Here is a 22224-nt window from a genome sequence, read left to right as displayed (position 1 = left end):
TCTGCCGCCGCGTGGGAAAAGGCGGCCGCTGCCAAAGCCCCAGCAGCAGCACCCAGGAAAAGACGCGTCCCCTGATGGAGGTGCTGCTGCCGCCCGGCACAGATGAATGGCCCTAGGAGGGGGCGACGGACGGCGCTTTCTCTCTCTATCTGTGGGGGCTTGGCTGTCTGCAGGGGAGACAGGACTTGCCAGCTTGCCGGGTTGGTGAGGGAAGGGGGCCACCATGTCAGGCCGACGGCCAGGGAGTGTTTCCATCCGATCCGATTTCTCATCCGATCCGATTTCGCATTTCCCACCCTAGGCTTATACTCGAGTCAATACTTTTTCCCAGTTTTTTGTGGTAAAATTAGGAGTCTCGGCTTATACTCGGGTCGGCTTATACTCGAGTATATACGGTATGTATTTATTCACCATAAATTAAAATAACAAACAAGGGCCCATTCAAACCTCATATACAAATACAAAAACATAAACATTCAAGGGCTAATAAGATAGACCTATTTTTGTATTTCTTTTCCTTGCCCAGTGGTTAAACTTTGGAACAATTGGTTTCTGGTCTGTATTCCATATTTTGTATATGTAGGATTGTATGTATTTTTGCATATCAGCCAATATGTTCTGTCTGTATTAGACCTCTGAGGAAGGCCTGTAAAGGCCGAGACGCGTTAGGTCTATCTTATTAGCCCTTGTATGTTTATGTTTTTGTATTTGTATATGAGGTTTGAATGGGCCCTTGTTTGTTATTTTAATTTATGGTGAATAAATACATATATATTTTTGTATGTTTTATAATTAGAGTTTTAGAGTTGGCCCTTTTCTACTCTTGACTAACCTTTTTAGGTTCGGACTTCGTAAACGAGCATCCTCAGCCCCTTGCAGAGTGTCTTCCAAAACGGACGTTTGTGTAGGACAGGCAGCACCCAGAGGCAGTCCAGGCCTCAGTGGAAGGGGCCGTCCAGGTGGCTGGTGGCGTTCTTTGAGTAACGGATCCCGTGCTGATGCTCTGGACGTCTGCTTTATGCTGCAACCCTAAGCAAGGTTCTAAGCCCACTGACCTAGAAGATTGCACTGTTTAAATATCTTACTTTTTTTTGCCTTTGAAGAGGGGAAAGAGAGCTGATCTTTTCCCCAAACACTAACAAAGAGGCAAGAACCCAAATATGACGTGTGTGCCTACAGGGCCTTTTCTCAGGCTTGGTCAAAAAAACTATATTGTCATGCGATAGTAACTTGAATTTTTAAAAAAAGGAGTCTGGGGACACCTTAGTGACTAATAGAATTCATCCCAGCATAAGTTTTTGTTGGGTATTCAGGGCTCTTTTTGTAGAAAAAGCCCAGCAGGAACTCATTAGCATAATAGGCCACACCCAACAGCAGAAACCCATTAGCCTATTAGGCCACACCCCTGACAGCACAGCTCATTCGCATATTAGGCCGCACCCCCATGTTACCAGAAGTGTGGTCATCCAGCCACACCCACCTTTTGCTTCTTATTCTGTTTACCTTGTTTGTTGTCAAAACCCAGGGCTTTTTTTGTAGCAGGAACTCCTTTGCATGTTAGGCCACACACCCTTAATGTAGCCAATCCTAATGAGTTTCTGCTGTTGGGTGTGGCCTATTATGCTAATGAGTTCCTGCTGGGCGTGGCCAACTTGGGAGCCAGCCTGTGCGTTCCTGCCCAAAAATAGCCCTGGGTATTATTATAACCAGCCCTTATGCTGGAACGAAATGTTTTTAGCCCTTAAGGTGCCACTGGGCTCCTTATATATTTATTTTTAGCTGCTACAGAGTAACATGGCTACTCATCTAGAACTATCATGAATTAAACAGACCTTTTTTTAAAAAAAAAGCCTTTCTTTTCAGGAAGGAGGTGTGTTAATCCCTTTTTTGGAAGCCTCTCCCTTGAGGTACCGGGAGATTCTGTCATTGAACAGTTGGAAGCATAGCATTCTCTGCACTTATTTATTTCCTTTATTTATTTCCTTTTCCCCAAAATGGGGACCCAAGCAGCTTACATTGTTCTCCTCTCTTCCATTGGGCCCTCACAACTGCCCTGTGAGGTTAGGCTGAGAGTGTGTGACTGGATCCAAGGTCACCCAGTGAGCTTCCATGGCAGAGGGAGGATTCAAACCTGGGTCTCCCAGATCCTAGTCCAACACTCTAGCCTGATGATACTCACTCAGCGGCTAGTAGTACTCAGTGGCTCAGGAGCCACATGTGGCTCTTCCGAGCACTGTTCTCCAATGTGGCACCTACCCTATGTTTCAGGAAAGTGGGCAGAGCCCTTGCCTGGTGGGACTTGCTCTTGGCAGGAGGTTTCCACCTTGACACAGGTAAACAAACAGGTGAGATGTGGGCCTCCCTGAGGTGCAGTACTTGTGCCAGGGATGGAAGTAAATGTGGCTGTTTTGATTGACAGTAATTGCAGATGTGGCTCTCCACAAGCCATGGAGTAAGTACCACTGCCGTGACCACTACACACACTTGCTCTCATTTGTCCCAGCATATACTCCAGTGTTAGGCCTTAAGAAGACAAGAAGAGGAGACTGGATTTATACCCCGCCCTGCACTACCCAAAGGAGTCTCAGAGCGGCTCAGAAACTCCTTTCCCTTCCCTTCCCTCCCCCACAACAGACACCCTGTGAGGTAGGTGGGACTGAGAGAGAAGAAGAAATTGGATTTATACCCCGCCCTGCACTACCCAAAGGAGTCTCAGAGCGGCTCAGAAACTCCTTTCCCTTCCCTTCCCTCCCCCACAACAGACACCCTGTGAGGTAGGTGGGACTGAGAGAGAAGAAGAAATTGGATTTATACCCCGCCCTGCACTACCCAAAGGAGTCTCAGAGCGGCTCAGAAACTCCTTTCCCTTCCCTTCCCTCCCCCACAACAGACACCCTGTGAGGTAGGTGAGGCTTAGAGAGCTCTGACAGAAACTGCTCTTTTTTCAAGAACAGCTGTGCCAGAACTACAGCTTGCCCAAAGTCATCCAGCAGGTGTGAGTGGGGGAGTGGGTAATCAAACCCGGTTCTCCCAGATTAGAGTCCGCGCACTTAACCACTACACCAAACTGGCTCACAGCTGCTAGGACTGGGTGTACTTCACATGTCCTTCCTGCCTTCTTTCCCTCCATCTCCAAAGCCCTGTGCCTTCACTTGCACACAGGTGCAAGGAGCGAAGGCCAGACTGAGCCGGGATAGTGTTGAGGCAACCAGACTCACCCTGTGTGGGATTTCACTCTCACACAGCTTCTCATGGAAACGGAGCTCCTCCTGTGCTGAGCAGCCCAAAGTACCACACGGGAAAGCTGCTGTCTCGGTCAGTGTCCAATTTCTTGCCTAATGGGCAGAAAGACCCCAACAGAGAGTTGTGGGGGGGGGATTTACACAGCCCACCTTGTGGATTTATTTTATTTAGTGCACATTGGTCTGTCAAGGTCAGCATCGTCTACTCTGACTGGAAGCAGCAGCCAGGCCCTCCAGCATCCAGCTTGGAGCCTCATCAAGATGAGAGCCCGTTCCCTCCCTCCAAATCTACCTTTGCTCAGCCCAAAGAGAGGGGAGACCGCCACCAGAGAGCCCTCTCCATCACCCCTGGATCAAGTTCGGCCGCGAATCCCAGAACATTTGTATTCCTTTGAGATGCTTTGGGAGCTAATTTTGACAGAGAAGTGGGTAAAAAAATAAATACTCTCAGGGCCGCATAGGAAGCTACTTGGGAGTGAATTGTGAGGTCTCCCTTCCCGGTCAAGAGACCTTGCCCAGTTCAGTTTGATTCCTAAGTCCAACAAGACAGATTGAGAAAGTAGAGTACCAATGGATCTGAGCTGCAGTAGCCAAATAGAACTTCCATGTGCAGAGCATTAAAGGTAAAGGTTCCCTTGCTCGAAAGCCAGTCGAATCCGACTCTAGGGTTGCGGTGCTCATCTCCGTTTCAAAGCCAAAGAGCCAGCGCTGTCCGAAGACGTTTTCGTGGTCATGTGGCCGGCATGACTAAACACCAAGGTGCACAGAACGTAGGCCCTTGCATCCTGGCTGGAAATGGAACACTGGAGTAGACAGAGGCTGGAGCGCAGTCACAAGAGAGCATGGTTTGAAGGCAGGAAGGCACAGGTTCAATACTTGTACCTCTGGTTAAAGGAAGCCCAGCTAGCTCTCCCAACGCACTCTCTTGAGGTACAGCCACTTCCAAGCAAAGTGTCCTGGGTTAGACAGACTGCTGATCTGCCTCTGGTTGTATACTGGTAAAGAAGGAGAAGAGTTGGTTTAACATCCCGCCCTTCACTACAAGGAGTCTCAGAGTGGCTTACAATCACCTTCCCTTCCTCCCCTCACAACAGACACCCTGTGAGGGAGGTGGGGCTGAGAGAGCTCTAAGAAAACAGCTCTGAGAGAACTGACTGGCCCCCAAGGTCACCCCAGCTGGCTTCACGTGGAGGAGTGGGGAATCAAACCCGGTTCTCCGGATTAGAGTCCACCGCTCTTAACCACTACTCCAAGCAGTTCCTTGTATGAAGATAGCCCATTTCGTTGTTGCCTTTCTATCCCCTCTTCCTTCAAAGGAGCTCAGAGTCGCATGTGGGGTTCTTGCTTAATCCTCACAACCACCCTAAGAGGCAAGTCTTTGACTCGCCCAAGATCACAGTGAGAGCAGGGCAGAAAATATTACCCAAGTCACATTTATACCCAAAATAGGGTTTTTACAGATTTGGAGGGCTTGATAATATTATTGTGTATTAACCAAATAACCCACCTCCACCCCCAAACAATACCACACGGGACAGAAGATGTTCCAGAAGAGACAGAACACACCGGGGACAGCTAAATATCAGTTAAAGCTGTAAATTTCACAATGGGACCCAAAAGTGAGTTAGGAAAAGAACAGGAGGGAGGAAGAGGGAAATTGAGTGAGCTGGGAATGGAGCCTCGGGGAATAATGGCAAATTTGGGGTTAAGACGCTGAACTGCAGGCTGTGGAAGGTCAGTAGTTCAGCGGTTCAAGACCCGGGTGCCGCAAGACGGAGTGAGCTCCCGTCTCTAGTTCCAGCTCCTGCCAACCTAGCAGTTCGAAAGCAAGAAATTGCAAGTAGATAAATAGGGACCACTTTGGTGGGAAGGTAACAGCATTCCGTGGTGCCTTGGTGTTTAGTCATGTCGGCCACATGACCACGGAAACGTCTTCGGACAGCGCTGGCTCTTCGGCTTTGAAACGGAGATGAGCACTGCAACCCTAGAGTCGGATTTGACTGACTTTCGAGCAAGGGAACCTTTACCTTTTTACTGCCCAATGAGCAAGATCCACGAAATACAGTCTGTGACATAGTCAAACATGTTCATATATTTCTGTGGAACAAAGTTTGAGTCCAGTGGCACATTTAAGACCAACGAAGTTTTATTCAAGGTATAAGCTTTCCTGTGCAAGCACAATTAATTCTTCAGATACTTCTTCAGAAGTGTGGGTGCACACAAAAGCTTGCTCTCTCTCAAACTTTGTTCTGCTGCTTCAGACCAACACGGCTACCCTCCTGAATCTATATATCTATTGGGGGGAGGGGGAGATCCTTCCAACCCCATCGTACTGTTCATTGGATGTTCCATTCTGTTGATTATACTAGTAATCCGCCTTGAGTCTCAGAAAGAATTGCTCCAAAATTTGCTAATGATGTTAGGGAGGTGCCCTTGGTTCAATACTGGCATGAACAGAAGCACAGCATAGAAGATATAAAATGTTGTGTCATTTACAAACATTTTCTTAAAAAGAAAATGTGCAAAAAAAATTGTTGCAAAAAGATGTGGAATTCACCTTTAAGCTAGAAGCATGTGAACCTTTGGGACTCAATGCATATGTAGATTTTACTGCTTTCATTTAACTGACATCACTGCGAAGCTGATTAGCCAGTTTGCACCTGGAGACACAGACTGGACTTTAAGCATTAGGAGAGATGTGCTAGTTCCCAAGAGCAGTCTTTACATGCTTAGATGACAGAATGCCTACAGAGTAAGGCTACGCATTTTCATCATGAATAAAGCCAAATAAGGCATTTTGGGTAAGATATTCTATTTTTATTGGCAAGTCAATCTAGATGTTTGAAATCATATGTATTTGTGAGTGTTATTGTTACTGTTATAATCAGTGTTCCCTCTAAGCTGAGTGAGTGTGAGCTAGCTCACAGTTTTTTAGCCTCCAGCGCACACATTTTTGTTTTAACTCAGGAAAGATGGCTCCAGAGCAAACTAATTTATGCAGCAGCCAAATCACCTACTCACAGCTTTAATGCCAGCAGCTCACAAAGTAGAATTTTTGCTCACCAGGCTCTACAGCTTAGAGGGAACATTGGTTATAATTCTGTTTAGAGACATTGTTCTGAGGGAGTTCCTGTTGCCGTAAAACAAGGCAGTTTTGGAGGTACTACTTTCTGGGCCATGTGCAGTCCCGATGAAGGGATCGATAACCCACTGAAAACCTGGAGAATGGGTCCAAGCCTTTTTTCCACTTTGGAACAGCGAAGTTTATTCTGGGAATGTAAAGTTTCCTTCAAATTCGTCTTAACTTGTCTGTGTACCGATTGTTTTGAATAGTACATTTCAATTGTTGTTCAGTCGCACAGTGAGTCCGACTCTTCGTGACCCCATGGACCAGCTCCCGCCAGGCCCTCCTGTCTTCCGCCGTCCTCTGAAGTTGGCTCAATTTCATGTTCGTGGCACCTATGACACTGTCTAACCATCTCATCCTTTGCCGTCCTCGTCTTCTTCGACCTTCAATCTTTCCCAGCATCAGGGTCTTCTCCAGTGAGCGCTCCCTTCTCATTTGGTTAAATAACAAGAATTGCTTAAGAGCTGGAATACTTTGGCGCTTTATTTGATGTTAAGTTACACGCGGTCTTAAAAACGGCATCATATCAACATATTGCAGCAATAACTACAGCATAACAGCCACGTGATGTAAGAACAACAACAGTGTGGTTGCACTGGGCAATGATGGCATGCAAGAATAGCATCACAGCCACGTCCACATCACTGATAAGTCAACCGGCATTAACCACGGCGTCATCAATGTTCGATACTCGTATTACTTGTTGTTCAGTCGCACAGTCGAGTTCGACTCTTCGCGACCCCATGGACCAAATCACGTCAGGCCTTCCTGTCTTCCGCCGTCCTCTGAAGTTGGCTCAATTCCATGTTCGTTGCATCTATGACACTGTCTAACCATCTCATCCTTTGCCGTCCCCGTCTTCTTTGACCTTCAATCTTTCCCAGCATCAGGGTCTTCTCCAGTGAGGGCTCCCTTCTCATTGGGTGGCCAAAGTCTTTGAGCTTCAGTTTCATTATCTGGCCTTCCAGGGAACAGTCAGGGTTGATACTCGTATTACTACCACGACAGTATTATTAGTCAAAGTGTGGGGGGGTAAGAAGCCGCCTCTTCCAATTCCTCCGAACCGCCCCCCATTTGCATTCGGGAAGGCGACGGGCGCGTTTGCAGGACGTAGAATTGGCAGCCTGGGGCGCGAGAGAACCTCGGCGGGTTGCCTCGCCTCCCCTCCCCTTCCGGCGCCGCTTTCTGCCGGTCCTTCCGCCTCTGGGTCCGGCGCCGCCTCCTCCTGCCCCACGTGCGTCCTCCCCGCTCGTCCTCCATCGCCGCCAGGATGCTGCTGGCTCGCGCTCTCCGCCCGGCCGCGGCCGCTTTCGCTCTCCGGCCCGTCCAAGCGCAGCTGCGCCGCGGCGCGCCTCTCTTGCCCGCCGCCCTGGCCCCCGCCGCGGCCGCCCGTCCCTTCACCCGCTCGCTGTGGCTGCTGTGCGGCGACGGGACGGGCCGGAGCGGCCTCCTGCGTGGGTCCCGGGCCTCGCCCTCCCTGGCCTGCACCTGCGGAGGGCTCCACACCGAGGGTGAGCGCAGCCGAGGGGGCCGGACGGCGCGCCCGCGTGGGCTTTGGAGAGGCCCCGGGGTGGAGCGGCCTTTGGCGCGCCGGCCGGGGGTGGGGTGGGGGGAGCGCTTACTCGCGAGGGGGTCCGCTAGCTTTCTAGCAGGGCTGCCTACCGAGGAAACGCGGGCCGGAAGGATTTGCGGGGGTAGAAGTTAGGCACGAGGAGAGCCGGGTTCAAATCCCGGTTGAGTCGTGAAAGGCGGGGGGGGCCGATGGGGGCCACGCTCCCTCCAAGCTGTGGAGTGCTGTGAGCAAAAATCCTACTTTGTGAGCTCCTGGCATTAAAGTTGTGAGCGAGAGATTCGCCTGCTTCATAAAATCGTTTGCTCTGGAGCCATCCCTTCCTGAGCTAGGCCAAAAACGTGTGAGCCAGAGGCTAAAAAACTGTAAGTTAGCTCACACTGACTCAGCTGAGGGGGAACACCGGATGCGGGGTTAGCCAAACCTATCTGGCAAGGTCGTTGTAACGTTAGAGTAAGACCTTTGGGGTTCTTTTTTGAAGGGGGGGGGGATAACAGGAATGGAAGCAGATTTTAGGTCTCAGACAGTACAACCCGGCTCTGGTATTGAGATTCAAACTGGGAGAGGAAGTTCCTAGATGGATTTAGGTTTGGGGGCAAAGGGGAGGTCAGTCAGTGGTCGGGTGGCGGCTGCCAGTTCCAGGTTGGGGAATATGTGAAGATTTTTTTGAGGGGGGGGGGGTGCAGCCTGAGGAAGGCAGGTTAGGGAAGGGGAGGAAGCTTAGCCATGGGATAATGTCAGAGTCTGGCTTCCAAAGCAGCCATTTTCTCCAGGGGAACTGATCTCTGTCCCCTGGAGATCTCTTGTAACCTGAGGAGATCTCCAGCCAGCACCTGGAGGTTGGCAATCCTAGTCAGTGACTAAAGGGAAACTCCAGGGGGAGAAGAAGTGCATCCTCGAACGCCGTCTCCCCGTCTCCCCTGGCTTTTCCAGAACATCTGAGTGGCCACTTTGGGCATCTAGTGGGATGCTGCTAGAGAGACTCTGATCCCACAGTTCTGTGGGGGTTTTCTTATGTTGAAGTGTGGTGGGGCTTAATAAAATCTACACATTTTCCTAATTTCCAAGTATAACTTTCTAAAGGAGGGGGGAAAAGGTGATAGACTGCATCTTCCCTATAAGGAAAGGTTCGAGCATTTGGAGCCTTAGTTTGGAAAAATATTCCGTTAAAAGGGGAGAGAAGCTGTGAGTGGTAAATGTTGGGGTTTATTACAATTTTTTATATCTTTTTCAGATCTGAAAAAGTTCCCTCAAAGAGGTGTATTTCCTTCAAATACAGAGCATAAAAGGGATTGAGTATACCAACCAGTATGCCCTCAGGGAGCTCAATCTGAATTTTTAGCTTTTATTTTTTTTAAAAGGAAGTCTCTAGGCCTTTTGTTCCTCCAAATACACAGGAGAGCTATGCAGCGAGTCTTGTTCAGTCCAACCTGCTCCCACCTTCTGGTATTTTGGCCAGTGTGTGCAAAGCTGGTATTGATTGACAGGCAGCAGAAGGCCCTTGTTTTTAAAAGTTATAAAATGACATTGTGTTTTAAACTGATGAGGTGACTTTTCAGGAGCATTGCAGTGGTCTTAGCAGCTGACTTTGGAAAGTTTGGACCTTTGTTATGCTGATCACAGCCCCAGACGCTTATCATTTTTCTCTGAACAATCCTGCAAGGTAGGCTGCTCCTGGTTAATTTTGATGTCCAAAGGCTGCCTTCAGAACAGCCCTGCGCAGTTACTTCAGTCCATGCCTGTGATTTCAATAGGCTTTGACTGGAGTAACTGTACAGGGTTGTCCTGTGATATTCCCATTTTACAGCGGGCGAAGAGGGGCCGCTAAATTTGGCAGAGACTTTTCTGCCACTGCTCAAGCAGCCTCAGAAGCTTCCCGCTCTTCTGATTCCACCATCTTTCCTTACTGTACCCAGTGCCTAAAACTCACGGAACATCTACGTGGTGCCAACGCTCTCATTTCTCTCCCATCCCTCTTCAAACTTTAATTAAAAAAAAATGTTTTTAGATTACCATTGTTTCAAGCTTTTAAAAAGCGAATGGTACAATTTGTGAGCCTGGGGGCGCGTTGGGATTTTTTAGAAAGGGTCGTGGGTGCCGCCACAACATGGCTACTATGGGAGATGGGAGGTCAGTCACAAAATGGCGGCCAAGGGGGACAGTCACAAGATAGTGGGAGGTTTCAGATGGAGCGTTGTCCTATTATGAGGGCTGCATGCAGACCCAAAACTGATACCTCATGGGGTTTTCGGTTGTAGTGAGGTGGAGGAAAGCCAAGAATAGGCCTTTGTTTTTGGAGGGAGGCAAGGTGCTTCAGAGAAGAAGTAGGGAGGGGTCTGGAAACACCTCAAGGTCTCCTCAGGCGCCATTTTAGGATAATTGATTTGGAAAATCAGTAAGGAAGTTCTAGAACGTTACAGCGATAATGAAGCAGTTTTTAAAGTTACTAAATCAATCCCAGCAGAGAAAAAGCAGCCTGAAACGATAGCTTAAAAAGGTAAAGGTACCCTTGCTTGTAAGCCAGTCGAATCCGACTCTAAGGTTGCGGTGCTCATCTCCGTTTCAAAGCCAAAGAGCCAGTGCTGTCCGAAGATATTTCCGTGGTCATGTGGCCGGCATGACTCCAAATGTCACAGGGTTCACAAGAAGCTGTTAGAAGGATCTGCACCCGGCTTCCCACTGAAGTGGTACCTATTTATCTACTTGCAATTTCTTGCTTTCGAACTGCGAAGTTGGCAGGAGCTGGAACTAGAGACGGGAGCTCATTCCGTCATGCGGCACACTCGGGTCTCGAACTGCTGAACTACCGACCTTCCACAGCCTGCAGTTCAGCGTCTTAACCACTTGAGCCACCGCAGCTCCTAACGATAGCTTAAGAGGAAATAAAATGCAAAACCTCAGCGAAAATAGCTGTATTTGAAACTTCCATCCTAAAGCCTCCACGTGGTCACTTTTCCCTCGAAGTATTTGGCTTAATCTTACACGTTTTGCCAGCCTTGTCTTCCCTTACTGTCAGCTTGCATTGTAAGCTCCTAGGGGCGGGAATCTTTTGTATTTAACTTCACTTCTCATTTGTCTTAGACTGTAATTCATGTGAGCCCTTTAGGGAATCGAGTTTTGGCCAAAGAGAGGGTGTCAAAATACAATAAAACCATTCAGTTTTCCCCCCTTCTTACTCTGTGAAGTGCTAAATAACATTGACGACAATATAGAAGTCATAGAAATCAAGGCCCTTTTGAGCTAGCAGAGGAAGGTACATGGGTTGTTCATAACATTGCTGTTTCTCTCAACCTGACCCACAGGCGATAAAGCTTTTGCGGAGTTTCTGACAGATGAGATTAAGGAGGAGAAGAAAATCCAGAAAAACAAAGCCTTGCCCAAAATGTCTGGTGGGTGGGAGCTGGACGTGCAGGGCACGGAAGCCAAGTTGGTTCGGAAAGTTGCTGGAGAAACGTAAGTGAACACGTGAGGCTGCCATATACTGAATTAGACCCATCAGCCCATCAAATCAGTATTGTCTACTCAGACTGGCATGAACTCTACCCTGGGAGTACCGAGCTTGATTCCCCACTCCTCCACATGCAGCTGCTGGCGTGACCTTGAGTCAGTCACGGTTCTCTCAGAGCTGTTCTCTCAAGGGCAGTTCTCGAGAGAGCTCTCTCAGCCCCACCTACCTCCCAGGGTGTCTGTGGGGCGGGGGGCAGGGAAAGGAGATTGTAAGCCGCTCTGAGATTCCTTCGGGTAGTGAAGGGTAGGATATAATCCCCGGCTGTTGCTGTGTTGCTTTATAGGATCACCATTTCCTTCAACATTAACAACAGCATCCCGCCCAACTTTGACGAGTCCCAGGAAGGACAGAAACCTGATGAGCAAGAGGTAAGTGGGGAGGGGGGCTGCCCTTTGGATGGTTCAGCATCTGAAATGTTGTTAATCACGGAGTGAGGGGCCATGCTGTGCATCGCCTGCGTTTTCAGAAACACAAAAGTGTCAGCCTTTGGGATGTATATTGCAGAGCAAGCCTGTCTCTATCTTTTAGCACAATTCTGCTTCTTCCTGTCATGGGGAGTGGGGAGACCCATTTATTCCTTTGAGATGCAGATCTCCCCTCTCGCATTGGCTACTGCCAGTAACGATCCAGAGTGGCACTGCCATCCGAACGGAGTGAATGCTTAACATGCCATCCCAACTCAGTGGCAGTTGTGAAAACATAGAGTGAGAGCCTGACATCCAACCAATGAAGATATTCCCATGGAGAAGAAACCAGAAACCTGAAATGTTATGGAATACTAGTGGGAGAAAGGAAGACTCTGCCGATACACAGAGTGCAGAAATTTGAAAAGGGAGAAAGGAAGCACATACCAAGCAAATAAAAATATTACGAGATAATTGATTCAAAGAACTTTAACCTGGTGCATAATGCCCAGCAGACTTGCCACAGGGTGGATTACTGTGGAGAGGGTGATGGACAGCCGAGGAACAGAGGCACTGACACCCCTCAGGGGTCTCGATTGTTGCCTCTCCCATTCATTTTACCCTCTGGCTTCTGACATCTTGCATGGCATTTCTAGTAGGCTTCCAAGCTACTGTTTGATCTTAAGGACTACAAACTTGCATTTTTTTAAAAAAGGCAATTTTTAGGATTCCCAAATTGGATTCCAACAATGTGTCTGCATTACACCATGTTCCAGACACGAAGTATAATGCTAGAATTCCGTGTATAATGAAACATCTAATGTAATTGTAATTAAGTCAGGGAGGATATTTTTTTAACATGAACCTCTTTTTGTCTCTTTAATACAGGCCTCGCGTTTTATGGCTCTTTGGAGTGGCTTTTTTAATGCACAATGTGATGAACAGAATTTAAAAATGTTAAAAAAAATAAATCCTTAGAGGATTTACATTAATTTTTTCCCACCTTCACACCAGGGAGGGCACCAAAGACTAAGAATTAGTTAGCAAAGTTAGAATTTTTTTTTTTAATTTACATCCCTTATAGTTTGCCTTTTTCATGGGGACTCCAGAGATAGATGGCACACAATGAGTCAGTACAGTCAACAAAAGGAGACATTCAGTAGCCAGTGCTGGAGGTGGCCCTATCTGAAGTCTCACTAGAACTCAGTGGAAGACAGTTTGTAAAGCAGATGCTCAGAAAGCTCCCGTGGGAACCACAGGGCTTTAAAGTGCTTGACTTTCGCTGGGTGGTGCTCGTTGGGTGGCCGCACTGTTGCCACCGGGGCAAGTCAGGTTCCCCCCCCCAATCCGTGCGCACGCTCTCCACTCTTGCTTGTGCCATCGTCCTGGGTTGGTGGCATGGTCCACATTTGTCCTCTCTCCCCTACAGCCCGAGCTGACCTCGACCCCAAATTTTGTCGTTGAAGTGACCAAGGATGACACCAAGCAGACACTTGTCTTAGACTGCCATTATCCTGAGGATGAGGTTGGTGTTGCATTTTGGTCGTTGGCTGTGAATAGAGAATGCAGTGATAGGCGGTTTTAAAGGGGGATTGGACAGATTCGTGGAAGATAGGTCTGTCAGTGGCTACTAGCCGTTGTGACTGAAGGGAACCTCCACATTCAGAGGCAGTCAACCTCTGAATGTCAGTGCCAGGAGGCAACATTGGGGGAAGGCCTCGGCCTCTAGGGCCTCTTGTTGGACGTCCAGAGGACCTGGCCGGACCAGCTGGTCTGGCCCAGAAGGGCTCTTCTTCTGTTCCGAACATAAATGCTGCTAGGAACCAGAACATAATGCATCCCAGGAGGGTTCTGTGTGTGTCTTTCGGTTTATCTTCAAGTGGTTTGTTTCCATTTTGCATGCTTCCTCTTTCTCCTGCCCAATTCCTTGTTCTTGGAAAGCTAGTCTGTCAGGGCGAAGAGTTCTAGCCTAGCTTCCTCCCTGGTAATTTAGTCCCTACTAGGGATGTGCAAAAAAAAAAAATTCGGTAAAATTCGGATTTGGGTTTATTGGACCCGAATTTTTTCGGGAAACCCGAAAAAACCCAAATATCTATACCGGTAAAGCATAGATATCTGAAAATTTTCGGGAATCCCGAAAAATTCGGGTCCATTGTAACCAATGGGGCCATTGAAGTCAATGGCAAAAATCCTCTTGAAACTTTGCGGGGGGCTGGGGGGGAGGGGGGGGGGAGGGGGTTTGGGCTAGAGGCTCCAAACTTGGAGGGTGCTCACTGGAACCTCTTCCCAACATGCCCACCAAGTTTCAAGGCGATTGGACAAGGGGGTACAATTTTATGGCCCCCCAAACAGGTTGCCCCCAGATCAGCCTTCTGCAGTTTATTCCCGGTTTGCCGCCGAAATTCGGCGGCAATTCGGCAACATTGTATCATATGGCCCTTGGAGTTGGAGGCTCCAAACTTGGAGGGTGGTTACTAGAACCTCTCCCCAACACACCCTCCAAGTTTCATGAAGATTGGACCAGGGGGTCCAATTCTATGGGCCCCCAAACAGGTTGCCCCCAGATCAGCTTGCTGCAGTTTATTCGCGGTTTGCCGCCGAAATTCGGCGGCAATTCGGCAACATTGTATCCTATGGCCCTTGGAGTGGGTAAGCTCCATACTTGGAGGGTGGTTACTAGAACCTCTCCCCTACATACCCACCAAGTTTCATGAAGATTGGACCAGGGGGTCCAATTCTATGGGCCCCCAAACAGGTTGCCCCCATCCCATTGTTCTCTATGGGTGGGAAAAAATTACTTTTTTCCCCACCATAGAGAACAATGGAGGGATGGGGGCAAACTGTTTGGGGGAGTGTGCTGCGTGTTGCAATTTCAAACTGTGCATTGCCAGCCAGGCCCCAGCAGCAGAAGAACCAGAGCAATCTGCCACCTGTGCCAGGCCAGCCAGGTTGCCAATTGCCAGTCAGTGCCCCAAAACCAGAACTAGGTCAAACCAGAGAATCTCTCCAGACAGCAGCAGCAGCCACTACAGACTGAGGGAGCAAGTGCATGCCAGCCAGCCAGGCCCAGCAGCAGAAGAACCAGAGCAATCTGCCACCTGTGCCAGGCCAGCCAGGTTGCCATGCCAGTCAGTGCCCCAAAACCAGAACTAGGTCAAACCAGAGAATCTCTCCAGACTGCACTGGAGCGGCAGCACACAGGCTGAGGGAGCATGTATGTGCATCGCCAATGCCAATGCCAGCCAGCCAGGCCCAGCAGCAGAACCAGTCCACCACAAGTGTGCCAATGTGCCAGTGCCCAAAAAACCCCAAAAGCAAAACAATCTCTCCCCTCTGCAGTGGCAGCGGCCTACATAGGGGAGCATGTTTGCTAATCGCAGCCATGCCCAGCTGCAGAACCAGAGCAATCTCAACTTCCCCCCATCAACCTCTGTGCCCAGCAATGCAGGAGATTCACACAGAGACGTCTCCCTTACAACCCCAGAGGCCCAGAGGCCCCTCCTCCATGACCAGAAGCGCTATTTGCCTAGCCTGCTTTGGAAATCCAAAGGTGGGCTGCCGAGAGGCTGAAAAGGAGTTGGGAACTTGGGAGTCGGGCTTGGTCCCCTGTTCAGGGCAGGGGACAGCAGCAGAACCTGTGCACTGCACGCCCCTCCCCCAACCACACCCAGCCCGCCTGCTCCATGGCCAGGAGAGACTGTAAGGAGAGATGACTACTAGTCCGCTCCGCTTTGGAAATCCAAAGGTGGCCACTGGCCACAGGCTAAAAAAGGATTGTTACCATTGACCAACCCCCCACTCTCAACAATTTGCCCAAAACCTCCTGCATTGCTGGGAACGGGGCGGGGAGACCCACAAGCCAGCCGCTGTGTGGCTCGGGATGTTTTTGCCTGCCTGCCCCTGCCCGGTGGGGGTGGAGCTATCTTACTTCCTTGCTGCCACCTTCCTAGAGGTAGCATACGTGGGACCCCTCTGGATGATTCCCCAACCTGGGAATCATCCTATCTCAATCTTTGGGCACCACCTGGAGAGTTGGCAGCCACTCTAATTTGGGGGCATCTGGGTTCCTCTGGCCTCCCTTTGCCTCTCTTCAGGTGCGCTGAGTGGGGATTCGCACGCACACCCCTAGTGATTGCTCACGTCACTTGCACAGGCCCTGCCTGCCCCCCCCTTCATTTATACTGCAGAAATCCTCAGGTTTGGACTGAGTCCAGTAAGTTGGGTGACTGGCACAGAGGTTGTTGGGGGGAAGTTGAGATTGCTCTGGTTCTGCAGCTGGGCATGGCTGCCATTAGCAAACATGCTCCCCTATGTAGGCCGCTGCCACTGCAGAGGGGAGAGATTGTTTTGCTTTTGGGGTTTTTTGGGCACTGGCACATTGGCACACTTGTGGTGGACTGGTTCTGCTGCTGGGCCTGGCTGGCTGGCATTGGCATTGGCGATGCACATACATGCTCCCTCAGCCTGTGTGCTGCCGCTCCAGTGCAGTCTGGAGAGATTCTCTGGTTTGACCTAGTTCTGGTTTTGGGGCACTGACTGGCATGGCAACCTGGCTGGCCTGGCACAGGTGGCAGATTGCTCTTGTTCTTCTGTTGCAATGCTGGGGCCTGGCTGGCATGCACTTGCTTGCTCCCTCAGTCTGTGGGCTGCTGCTGCTGTCTGCAGAAATTCTCTGGTTTGCACCAAGTTGGTCTGGGCACTGATTGGTTGCACCTTGGCACAGGTTGTGGGGGGGGCAGATTGCTCTGGTCCTGCTGCTGGGCCTGTCTGTCTGGCATTGGTAATGCACAGACATGCTACCTCAGTGCTGCTGCTGTAGAGATTCTTTGGTTTGAGCCAAGTTGTGTTGGTTTTGGGGTTTTGGGCACCCAGTTTGGCGGCACAGGTTGTGGGGGGGCACTTGTATGGTTCTTCTCTGCTGCAGTGTGGCTGGGGCTGGCTGGTCTGGCAAAAGTTTGCAAACACACTCCCCCAAACAGTTTGCCCCCATCCCTCCATTGTTCTCTATGGTGGGAAAAAAAGTAATTTTTTTCCCACCATAGAGAACAATGGGATGGGGGCAACCTGTTTGGGGGCCCATAGAATTGGACCCCCTGGTCCAATCTTCATGAAACTTGGTGGGTATGTAGGGGAGAGGTTCTAGTAACCACCCTCCAAGTTTGGAGCTTACCCACTCCAAGGTCCATAGGATACAATGTTGCCGAATTGCCGCCGAATTTCGGCGCAAAACCGCGAATAAACTGCAGCAAGCTGATCTGGGGGCAACCTGTTTGGGGGCCCATAAAATTGTACCCCCTGGTCCAATCGTCTTGAAACTTGGTGGGTATGTTGGGGAGAGGTTCCAGTAAGCACGCTCCAAGTTTGGAGCCTCTACCCCAAACCCCCTCCCCCCCAGCCCCCCACAAAGTTTCAAGAGGATTTTTGCCATTGACTTCAATGGCCCCATTGGTTATAATGGACCCGAATTTTTCGGGATTTTTTTTCGGGATTCGGACAAGCTCATAAATGGCTAATTCGGGATCCCAAAAGCCGAAAAAAGCCGAAAATCGTTATTTTCGGCTTTTTTTTCGGCTCGGGATCCCGAAATGCACATCCCTAGTCCCTACAGTACCTGTAGAAGCATTTCCATATTGGAGAACATTCAATCACGTCTGCCGTTGTCTGCGTTCAGAAGGAGTACAGTAATAACCCTGGTTTACCAGCTCCCACCTAGTCTGAAATGGGTGGCTATGCAGTATTACTCCACTCTACATCCATTTAAATCAATGTGGTTTAGACTGGAGTAAAATTGCATAGGATTGCACTGTGAGTCCTCTAGATCCCGTGCTAATGCCACTGCTCTGCATAGCCCTTTGAGGGCCTTAACCCAAACTTTCTAAAGCACTTCTTAATTGCCGTGGAGTGCCGAGTTTCCATGGTTTTGCCCTCTGCCTGTCGGTTCTGAACTCTGGTTAACCTTTGGTTGCCCTCTTAATCAGATTGGTCATGGGGAGGAGGAAGAGGAGAGTGACATTTTCGCCATCCGGGAGGTGAGCTTCCAGCCCGCCGGAGATTCGGAATGGCGAGAAAATAATTACACCCTCAACACGGACTCCCTTGACTGGGTAAGAGCAGATGTCAGCCAGGCTTACAAGTACGCGGCGGAAAGAATCCCTGACTTGTGTACAGCGTGGCGGATTTGTGTGCGTGCATAGCTGTACATTCTAACTTTGAAGGATGTGTACCTATCTTACATAAAATTTTGAAATGCAGTTAGTTTGAGAGAAATGTGCATTAGACCAGGAGCGCCTGTCTTTTCTGTCTGTGGGCGCCTTTGGAATTCTGTGACAGGGTGGTAGGAGCAATCACAAAATGGCTGAAACCGAAGTGCGGGAGGGGAGAGGGGTATGTAAAAATACACTGGGGGAGAGGAGATGGATCGAGATGGGCAGCCGTGTGAGTCTGTCTGTAGCAGTAGAAAAGAGCAAGAGTCCAGTTGCACCTTAAAGCAGGGGTGTCAAACAAGCGACCCAGGGGCCGGATCAGGCCCCCGGAGGGCTTCTATCGGGCCCGCAGTGGAACTGGCTGTCTTCTGCTTCTTTTTCCAGTTCTGCTGCTGATGTGTCATCGTAGGTTTGCGGCTTACATATACACACCTGAACAGCATATTCAGGATTGCAACAGCACAGACATTTTGATGCCATAATTCAGAGCAAGAGGTGCCAGTTATCAGACACTGTTAAATAAACAAAATATTGCAAGAGTGCTAATGTTTAAAGCATATTTTTAAGTTTAAAAAAATCCTTTGTGTTTGTGTCCTTTATAAAGTTTATATCTCTGCTACCTGGCATGACATTTTATGACACACCTGGCCCGGCCCAACAAGGTCTCAGTTATGTCAGATCCGACCCTCATAACAAATGAGTTCAACACCCCTGCCTTAAAGACTAACACAATTTGTGGCAGGGGATGAGCTTTCCTGAGTCACTGCATCAGTGAGTGGCTGAGTCTGAAGACGTGAGCAGCGACTCACAAAAGCTCATATCCTGCCACACATTTTGTTAAGTCCTTAAGGTGCTACTGGACTCGTGCTCTTTTCTACTGGGAGAAAGGAGAGAATAAAATAACCACTCGGGTAGCAGCCGCTGCCGAGACAACATTATTTTAATCTGAACAGGCCGTCAGATCTCCGGTGGCCAGTCAGAAGCCCTGCTGGCCAAGAGGCCAACCTTGTCCCCACCCACTTTCTAAAAACACTTAGTGGGCGCCAAGCAGGGCTCTTTTTGTAGAAAAAGCCCAGCAGGAACTCATTAGTATAATAGGCCACACCCAACAGCAGAAACTTATTTGCTTATTAGGACACACCCCTGACAGCACAGCTCATTAGCATATTAGGCCACACACCCCATGTTCGCAGAAGTGTGGTCTTCCAGACACACCCACCTTTTGCTTGTTATTCTGTTTACCTTGTTTGTTGTCAAAACCCAGGGTTTTTTTATAGCAGGAACTCCTTTGCATGTTAGGCCACACACCCCTAATGTAGCCAGTCCTAATGAGTTCCTGCTGTTGGGTGTGGCCTATTATGCTAATGAGTTCCTGCTGGGTGTGGCCAACTCGGGAGCCAGACGGAACTCCGTCCCTGTGCGTTCCTGCTCCAAAAATAGCCCTGGTGCCAAGAAAGGTGTTGGTGGGTGCCATGGCCCTCACAGGCACCGCGTTGGGGACCCATGGATTAGATCATCTATTTAGAGGACAGGTCGTTTACTGTTTTTTACTCATTGCCCCTTGCGAGTGGTAAAACTGGCACGGTAGCTGCCGTTTTAATGCAGAAGAATAGGAGGAGATTGGATTGATACCCCACCCTTCACTACCCAAGGGCGTCTCAGAGTGGCTTACATACTCCTTCCCCTCCCCACAACAGACACCCTGTGAGGTAGGTGGGGCTGGGAGAGCTCTTGACAGAAACTGCTCTTTTTCAAGAACAGCTCTTGTTAGAACTATGGCTTGGCCAAGGTCATCCAGCAGGTGCAAGTGGAGGAGTGGGGAATCAAACCCGGCTCTCCCAGATTAGAGTCCGCACACTTAACCACTACACCAAACAATGTAGCATGGGTGGTGATGGTGGGAAGATTCTGTGTCTCCAGGAGTCTTTGCATAACCCTGACGTTATGGATGGAAGGACAAGACACAGCTTTTCCAAGTCAGTTTGATCCCTCTTCCTCAGTAGTTCCAAAGGGCAGCCATGTCGGTCTGCAGTAGAAGAGCTGGGTTCGAGTCCCGTCGCACCTTAGCGTCCAGCAAGTTTTTTCAGGGTATAATTTTTTGAGAGTCAAAGTTTTCCTCAATAGGAGGTTTGACTCTCAAAAGCTCATACCCCCAAAATCTTGGCGATGCCGGAAAATGAGGGGGTTGAGTGCTGGTGGAATAGGCTGTCCTTTCACTCTACAGGTGAGGATCACAGGTGAGAATAATCCCCTGTGCATAAAGCTTCCCTGCGGATAGAAAACCTGCCTCACAAGCTGAGAGGGAAGTGTAATCTATCCCGGTTGCACTGATTTTTCTGTTTGCAGTGAGTTTTTCTATAGAGGAACATGAGCGACTGGGATCTATCCCCTGCCACCTGATGGGGTCTCGTCAGGACTCTGCCGTCTCGTTCCCACTGCATTCTCTTGCATGTGTGAACCAGGCCTCGGGACATTTGGGGGGGGGGTGGAACTAGCTAAGAGCCACTGGCAAATTCCCACCTTGCAAGACGGGTGGTTGGTGGTGTAATTTTTGCTAATTCGAACCTATTGACTCCTCCCTTACACTGTCCCTGGGGTTCCCCATGTGCTGGGAGCAGTATTTCAGAGGGGCATTTTGGGGCTGCAGTGTGTGCATGGAAAGGGGAAAGGACGTAGTATTCTGTGGTCAGAAATCTCTTTCAGCTGCAGAAACCTTTCTGGTGGAGCCAAGCCATGACTTTGATTGAAAGGACCACTTGATCTGATTAAGCGTGATTAATCTGAGCCAGTGTGGTGTAGTGGTTAAGAGTGCCGGACTAATGTCTGGGCGGTACCGTGGAAACTTGGCTGGGTGACCTTGGGCCAGTCATATTCTCTCAGCCTAACCTACCTCACAGGCAATGTTCCCTCTAAGCTGTGGAGTCTTGTGAGCAAAAATTCTACTTTATGAGCTACTGGCATTAAAGTTGTGAGCAAGTGATTTGGGTACTGCATAAATTAGTTTGCTCTTAAGCCATCCTTACTGAGCTAAGACGACAATGTGTGAGCCAGAGGCTAAAAAAACTGTGAGCTAGCTCACACTAACTCAGCTTAGAGGGAACACTGCTCACAGGGTGTCTGTTGTGGGGAGGGGAAGGGAAGGAGATTGTAAGCCACTCTGAGACTCCTTCGGGTAGTGAAGGGCGGGGTATAAATCCCATCTCCTCCTCCTCCTCCTTTCGTCGTACGGTCATCAGAAAACCAGGGTCAGCTGCAGGTCCCTGTAGTCACTGGTTTGTGCTGTGTAATGTGTGAACATGCTTCATACAATATCCTTTAAACGTTTTTTCCTTTCCAGGCCCTGTATGACCACTTAATGGATTTCTTGGCTGACCGAGGAGTGGACAACACATTTGCAGATGAGCTGGTTGAGCTCAGCACGGCGCTGGAGCACCAAGAATACATTCGCTTCCTTGAAGGTCTGAAGCAGTTTGTGAAATGCCAGTAGGCCGAGACCAAGTGGAAGGCCAGAGCCCCGCGTGCAAAGGGGGCTCGGCTTCCTGTGCTTTTGGCACCAGATGCCGGACTCTTGCTTGGGAACCCAGGCAGTGAGACACAACACGGAGAGAGTTGACGTCTGAAACATTTCATCGTGGTTGGAAAATGTAAACCCTTTGAGAACTTGGTGGTGGCTGACTGGCGCGGCGAAGGCCAGCTCTCACATTTGTATCCCGCCAGCTATTCTTGGAAGTGTGATTTTTGGGGGGCGATTTTGTACAATTTGAAGAAGGCTGGCAAAATGATGTGAAAATAAACTCAACTGAACACCTTGCCTGTGCCAAATGAATGGTCCCTCCTCCTGATCACCAGACACTGGTTGCATTAGGACATCCCTTCTAACCAGCTAGGTTGTGTGTGTGTGAACTCAGATCCCGGGGGCACACCTCCCTCATTCAGAGAATCCCAGTTCGAAACTCAACTCGAGTGACCCATTATGCACAAATGCAGGTGTGCCTGTTGACTGGAGCCAGTCTGCAGACTGCGATTCTGAACCTCAGTTCTGGTTTAGAATCCTGGTTTGTGGCCAGGTGCACAGAAAGGAAGCTCCATCTCATGGATCCCCAGAGTTAGTTTCCAAACTGAGATTCTCTGTGTGTGAAGGCCAAGACTGAGGCCCAAGATCAATGTTCC

The 22224-nt window shown here is 49.5% G+C and overlaps 1 protein-coding gene across 1 annotated transcript; it reads left to right on the top strand.

Moving 5' to 3' along the window:
- Positions 1–7534: 7534 nt before the first annotated feature.
- Positions 7535–21863, top strand: C1QBP (complement component 1, q subcomponent binding protein). Its single transcript, XM_015408002.1, has 6 exons — positions 7535–7880; positions 11242–11392; positions 11731–11815; positions 13281–13376; positions 17830–17955; positions 21392–21863. Exons 1-6 carry the CDS (start codon positions 7640–7642, stop codon positions 21539–21541), a joined length of 849 nt encoding a protein of 282 aa, XP_015263488.1. The 5' UTR covers positions 7535–7639; the 3' UTR covers positions 21542–21863.
- The last annotated feature ends 361 nt before the right edge of the window (positions 21864–22224 follow it).

Source organism: Gekko japonicus, unplaced genomic scaffold (genome assembly GCF_001447785.1).
Source record: "Gekko japonicus isolate JY-2015 unplaced genomic scaffold, Gekko_japonicus_V1.1 scaffold1, whole genome shotgun sequence".
NCBI lineage: Eukaryota > Metazoa > Chordata > Lepidosauria > Squamata > Gekkonidae > Gekko > Gekko japonicus.
This window is presented reverse-complemented; position numbering and strand designations above follow the sequence as displayed.

Bases quoted from the DNA above. Each gene is read 5' to 3' on its own strand.
- C1QBP (XM_015408002.1), top strand. From the start codon at position 7,640: ATGCTGCTGGCTCGCGCTCTCCGCCCGGCCGCGGCCGCTTTCGCTCTC. The intron at 11,393-11,730 runs GTAAGTGAACAC...GTTGCTTTATAG, and splicing joins CGGAAAGTTGCTGGAGAAAC to GATCACCATTTCCTTCAACA. The intron at 17,956-21,391 runs GTAAGAGCAGAT...TTTCCTTTCCAG, and splicing joins ACACGGACTCCCTTGACTGG to GCCCTGTATGACCACTTAAT.